Source organism: Thermobia domestica, chromosome 7 (assembly GCF_964235325.1).
Source record: "Thermobia domestica chromosome 7, izTheDome1.hap1.1, whole genome shotgun sequence".
In the NCBI taxonomy this organism is placed as follows: Eukaryota; Metazoa; Arthropoda; class Insecta; order Zygentoma; family Lepismatidae; genus Thermobia; species Thermobia domestica.
Genome location: NC_137460.1, coordinates 84,214,003 through 84,221,020, shown reverse-complemented (window position 1 = coordinate 84,221,020; position 7,018 = coordinate 84,214,003). Strand labels below are relative to the sequence as shown.

The 7,018-nt window shown below is 29.8% G+C and overlaps 1 protein-coding gene across 2 annotated transcripts in view; it reads right to left on the bottom strand.

Annotated features, from left to right (window-relative positions):
- Positions 1–277: 277 nt before the first annotated feature.
- Rop (Syntaxin-binding protein Rop) overlaps positions 278–7,018 on the bottom strand; it is a gene marked incomplete in the record, with an annotated part of 132,717 nt that continues 125,976 nt past the window's right edge. For both annotated transcript variants that reach the window (XM_081764978.1, XM_081764979.1), the window contains 1 exon segment: positions 278–6,102. In XM_081764978.1, the coding sequence (XP_081621104.1) occupies positions 6,041–6,102 (62 nt within the window).

Sequence of the window (7,018 nt, the reverse complement as noted above, 5' to 3'; positions counted from 1 at the left end):
AAATTTCTGGGGTAGTATGGTAAACTTGGAGAAGAATTTTAAATTTGCGAAGAATGTTAAATTTGCTGGGCAGAACAGTAAATGGGAATGAGTTGCGCCTAAGTCCTAGGGAAAGATGGGCACTCCTGCTTATATGATCCTAAGTTACGTTTACCCTAAACTAACTCAGCGTAATATTTTATTATTATTATTTTAGCTTTGTAAAGTCCAATTGGTATGAAAATCATCGTTCCAGTTGGTCCAATTAAGCATTAAGAAAAAGTGTTGACTATTCGAATATTTTATTTTATTATTTTTTAACGCGTTCCATTGAGTTTCATAAAAGGGACCGCATACGTTTTGTTATTATTAATAATTTCATCTATCTTGCTCAGGTAACACTGAAGCTGTCAGTATGTGTATCGTAAACGTATAGTGTTCCTTTCAGATTATATTATGTTGAGCTTCAAAAGAGCATACATTGTCTAAATGTCCACCTAACAAAATATTTAGATGCCGTTCATATTTATTCATTCAGTAATTCCGAAAGGACTTATAAAATTTGCTTTCACGTTTCGCTATAAAATGAACCGAGTACACAAGATGAGTTCTTTCTAAACTAAGATAATCGAATAGTTAAGGAAATACTATATCATATCTCTATTATTATATCATTTTTTCCTCAACTTATATTTTAAAAATGTATTTTCTCTCAAGGTACGGTAATGAACGCATTATTTTCTTTATCTATTTTGTACAATACTTTCAACATATCACAATAAAAAAAATTTGCGGTTTTTACATGCAAACGTCTTCTTTTATTTCTTCTGGTAAATCCCCTTTAAAAATTCAAACATGCCTTGTGTGTGTGTGTCTTATATTCGGGTCAATACGGTATTTCATTCGAATTAGGTGGCGTCCAATGGGTTTATACGTATCATGAACCATTCTTTGAATTCTTTCCTATTTCTGCTGGTGTAAGTCGAAACCAGAAGTCTACTCCCACAGTTAACTTTTCTTCAACAATAATTTGGAAATAAATCAACATATTTGAAGGCAGTTTTCGTGACATATACAGTTACATTATTTTTAATTCATGAAAATTTTGGTCAATTTATTCCGAATTTATAGTCTGGGGAAAAAATCTATCGGTAGTATGCACCTCTGCTTTCAACTGCCATACGATCTTCGTATGATTATACAAGAAAAAAAGGTAGTCTCCTTATTACTGCTCCTTTTCTAAACACTACAAAAACAAGACTTGATTTCAATGCCACAGTAGTCTGCAGCCAAACATCAAAGGAGCCTGCTATTGTGAAATGCTTGAACCTCCTCCAGTTCTAGCATTAAACATCATGTCTTTTCACAACACTTCAATAAGAAAGAAATTTCCGCTGAAGAAGAAATGAAAGTGATTTTATTGTTTGAATGAATGGAAGATGAAACTTTTTCTACTAGCATAGCACAGTGCTATTTTACTAGAAAAAGGGTCGAACATTATCTTATTGAACGTCCTTGACATACAGTAATAGTTTTAAAACAGTACAGCATTCGTGACTAAATATTAGAAAAAGAAATAAATGTAACCACATTACTGGAATTTATACATACTTAATACTGATTTTACATTAGTCAAACATGTAGCTAGTTGACACGTAAACTAGTATTCTTTTTCCACAGTACTAAATAAAAATTAACTTCAATGTGTTCCAATTTCCCGTTACTCATGACTTAACATAAATACACAGGAATAAGTGAAGTTTTTATATAAATACACAGAAGTAAGTAATATTAAAAACTTAAAATTTATAATAACGAAAAAAAATTACATCTGCCATTTTGACTAGATGCGATCATGTAAAACGATCAAAATCAAAATAATATTTCTTTGTGTATTTTACAAGGTAACTTTACAGTTACTGCTCTTTCAAATTATTTACGTAAATGTAAGTACATTTGATGCTTTCAACCTTATGAACTGAAAAAATCAAACATAATTTCGGTGTTTATATATATTCAAAGCGCACAAAATGGAATTTAATTTCATAATACAAAGAAATACAAATATGCTTTTCTCTTTCAAATACGCCAAACTCTCAATTATCTGTATATACATTATCCAAGCCCAGATTAACTGCAACTGTTCGGAAACTTGGGATAAATTGTCTGTATTTGTGATGTTCAAATTGTTACGACTCAACGGATACAGTGTGAAAGAGTCATCCACCATCTACTTCATAATTTACGTTCAATTTTTCATTTTAATTATTTGTTTACATGTGTAGAATTAAGTCTTGAGAGATGTTACATTGGATGGGTTTCGAAAGTAGAATCTATTGTGTTTGAGATTTGGAATTACAATTTGCAAAATAAGCATATCATCAAAATAACTAAGCATGGAAAATACGTGTAATTTAGAAGTACGAATTGTTCGCACTTGTGCTGTTAGTCATTAGCAATGATAATAGAGAACTCACTATATCTACAATTACAGCAATTATTGGTAAAACATTAATTGATCCTGAAAAACCTCAATTAGAAATATCAAAATCTGACTTACTGGAAATTTAGAAATATCATTTTTCACGTAGTATATACATTTAGATCAATTTTACAGTGAGTTTTCTTCTAGTAAGAATAATATTGCACAATAGCTCTTTAATTGTAATTCTAGTCCAAACATTGTTTTTGGCACAGCTTATTTAGTAGCTTTGCAACGCCCAACCTCAGCACATTCGGATAGCTAAAACGAAAAACATATCGTGAAAAAAAAAATATACTTACATACCAAAACAAGAAGCCTCCTTTCAGAAAGATAAAATAATTATTGGTCAGTTTAATGACGAATACAGCTGTATGAAATCTAACGTTCTTTCATACCTTGTCTTAGTACTGTTTATCATCCAGAAATGACGTATTAAATCTAAACACACTAATAGTCTTTAGAATCTATGAAAAATACACTGACTCCCCAAAAGCCTTTATGTAAGTGTAACTTACGAAACGAATAATAATCGTACGTGATGTACAATATACTAATGAATACAAAAAATAACAAATCAGAAGAGAAGAGACATTATCAATTTATAAATAGAAGTTTATACATATATATTATAAACGTGTAAGCCAACACTTGAGAACAACGGAACGTTGGTGAAAGATAGAGCTTTTAATTTTATTCCTATTATATACTATCTTTCAAGGATCAACTAGTAACGAGATGTATTAATGATCCTTTGTGAACATCATAAATAATTTCACCTATTATTAGGTATGCATTTAGTTCTTCTGGTTTTCCACATTAGCTTTGGTAAAACTGAAAGTTTTGAATATCCTTCCTTTGACATGAAAGTAGACGCCTGACATGGATATTACTGATGGCATCTTCGTCACAAAAAATGCGTTGCGTTCTCGTGTCTACATACGACGAGTTACTATTTTGTGTCACGCAACTAAGATCATTATAACAAAACATAGGAATGTTGCGATTACACATATGAATATTAAGCCTCGTATCAATTAAATTATACAAACTTTTCTTTAAACTATCAAAACACGCATTTTTTTCTATATATATATATATACTGCCTATCTCACGACCCTTATTCAGAATTCATAATAAACTTACATGAACTAATTTTTACATATTGGTTTCTCGGTAAAGAATTATCTTTTCTATTACTTACAGAAACGAAAACAAACATACTGCTCAGCTTCATTCTTCTGTCATCTATCCTCACAGACAATATACTCAACGCTTGGTTTTACAAGTAACTTATATCAATATGAGTAAGTACTTTCTAAAAGAGAAACTGGAAAAGAACACTTAACAGAAAGGGTAGTTCCAAGATTTACAATAAACTACAACATCAATTCTTTATGAATTTTCACAAGCTAGTTTGCTTTGGCAAGTTAGCATGTTTGTAGATACGTCGAATTAAACTGTCTACTTTTTTGTTTTATATACTCAAAGAGTTACTCTTGTCATTATGTCTTTCTTGCTTTTCGAAGATAACTCGGAATAATCTACGTACATGATAGAACAACGGTAAAAGATGACGAAATCTGAATTTCTGATATATTCCCAAATATACACACACAAAGAGAAGAGGAAGGGAAACCCTCAAAGTTAGTACTGTTATAATCTTCATGTATTATTAACTTTTTCTTCTTATGACATCTATAATTACAAACAAGAATATAGACGTAATACTGAAGTACACCACTTACTCCACAAGTTTTAGTACTTGTTCAAAAATTAACAAGCTTAGCACTTCACTTTAACATCTGGTCATATTCGTTTACTCATGTTATTATCTACGCTAATACTGCTGTACACATTCTGTGCAATAGTTCATCACATCAAGATAACTGTATACAATACTATTTCTTACACGAAGACATCCACACATACAATCATCTCAATATACATGCTAATCTATTATCTTCTTTTTTTATTTATTTTCTTTTAATATTAAAACAGTGGTTCACTCGAATTAGTACTAGGTCATTGACCCCTGCATAATTCTTTAATCAATCAAGCTTTGAGATCATACATACTATTCAAGCCTCATATTGAACGGAAAAGCTAAGCATGAGCATTGTATATTACTTTCAAAAATTACTATGTAACTTTTCACCATGAATAAATAGATACTGGGATTTCATTTACTACTATTACATGAATAATAATAATAATAATAATAATAATAATAATAATAATAATAATAATAATAATAATAATAATAATAATAATAATAATAGAAAAAGTTAGATTATACAAATACGGAAAAGTTGGGAATAAATATTCTTTCACCTGTATACAAACAATATGTTTCTTTCATGTAGATATTCCAGTTGCTTTAACTATTATTAATCCTGATTTAAGTCTTAACTAAGCATAAAATCGAAACAAAAACTATTGAATTATCTATTTCAACAATTTATATATCCATTAATACACCATGCAGGGAAGGAGTGGAAGAAAGAACTAATATATGAGAAAAAAATGTTACATGACTGTGTACAGTACTGTTTTGTTGATATTATAAGGCATAGAAACGCATTCCTATTCTATTTCAAGACATGTATTATCACAGAATTAAGTAAAATATCCACTGAGTTATACTATACTATGGTTGTCGCCATGAATTTAATTCTACGTATCCTAATTTGTAAAACATTATCTTTACTAAATCTAACACTAATGTCTTATTATCATTATTATTATTAATAGTATTAAGGTCATTTTTTTCTTAATTTATTTTTCGCAACTCTAATATAGGGAAACTATCACTGGTAATATTTCAACATTCCGCGAACAAAGCTATTATTTTCCAGAAACGGTCAAGAGAAAGAGAGAGAGAGAAATTAGCATACGCTCAATTTTCAAGCTGCGAAATACGGTATGTACAATCTACTTGTTTCAAGTATTTACTGTTTGAAGACTATATATATCTTTAGTTCGCGAATTGTTCTCCTATTTAGGATAAAAATAACAATATGAAAATATAACCACTCAAGATGTCCCAACAAAGCTAGTCACGAATCACTAGCATAATTTCCTAATACGTATCTACCTATTTATACATATATAGTACCTCAAGCTTCTTTATACAGACTCTTATTCTACAAAAATTTACATACTCAATGGTCAAATGAAGTTCAATGAACTGTAGTTTCAGAAATATATACGAACTTCCTGATCACACATTGATAAAATATTCATAACGAAACGATTAAGGAATGATATATATGTGTATCATGTACATCATCTAATTATTGTTCTCTTTGAAGCATTTCGAAACAAAACATGTGCGGTTGGAAGTGAAAGTCAGGAATAAATACTAGCCTCAAAGCGTTACTCAGATTTCTGATACATGCAAAGCCGTATAGAATGTAGAGTTTTATGTTTTTTTAGAAAAAATCCAGTATCACATTTATGTATTATTTTATATCCAAGGTTTGATGTGTTTTAACATATAAACATAGGCCACAATAAATATTACAAGAACTCTGATACATTATTTTCAATTTCTTTTTTTTTTAACTGTAATCCACCTTATTTACTTAAAATGGACAGATCACCAAGGAAATCTTCTGGAGTCAAGATATGTGAACCACCTGCAAGGAAACGAGCAAGTTTATATTATTATAATGTCGATAACCATTGACTTACGTGCCTATAAATCTCACCGTCTTAGCAGTTTATAGTAGTATTTTTATCAAGAAGGAACTAATTATCGATTTTATTTTCATTCATTTTCCTATTTTATTATTTATAATGCTAGATACAGCATGTTGGCAATTTTACACTGAAACATATAACAGTAATAGCAAAAAATCAACAACATTAAAAAATTAGGAAACATTAAGAAATATTTTTAGAAAATAGTATTTACAACTTAATTTTGCACAATGTAGATCAGAAAATTCTTTCGGGGGTAAAGACATGTAAGGTAGGTTGAAAGTCTCTTGAATTCATTAAGAAGTCTGTATGTGAGCAGACTTTTGTAAATCTAGGTTTCGGAATATAGAACAGAGTCGTTTCGTGTAGTGCGAATGGGTACTGTAAAATTAAATGTAGAGAGTAATAGTTTAATTTTTCATTTACTATGTTGTGAAGGAACATTTTATTTTCTTTCTTCGATGAGTATTGTACGATGCTATATTGAGAGTTTTCATGATACAGTGTTATATGTTTGAGTAGGACAAAAGGTGGAGGGGTTTATGCCTTTTAAAATTCCGTTAACATTACATGAAGAAAGAAACATAACGTGGTTTCATGGACCATAGATTTGATAAAGAAAATGAAATTCTCATTGTGAAACGGAATCATAACGGAGATGAACTAACAAATGCATAAAGATAAGTGCAATATAAGTGTACAAACTCCTTTAGGATAACAATAAAGTAATTTAGAATTACGTGTATGTAAAACAAATAAGTGTGCAAATGTGTATTCATTTGGAACAATTTCATAAATTTCCCAATTTCAAGGACTTTTGTGAAATACAAATATAAAATGCTTAGGTATTCT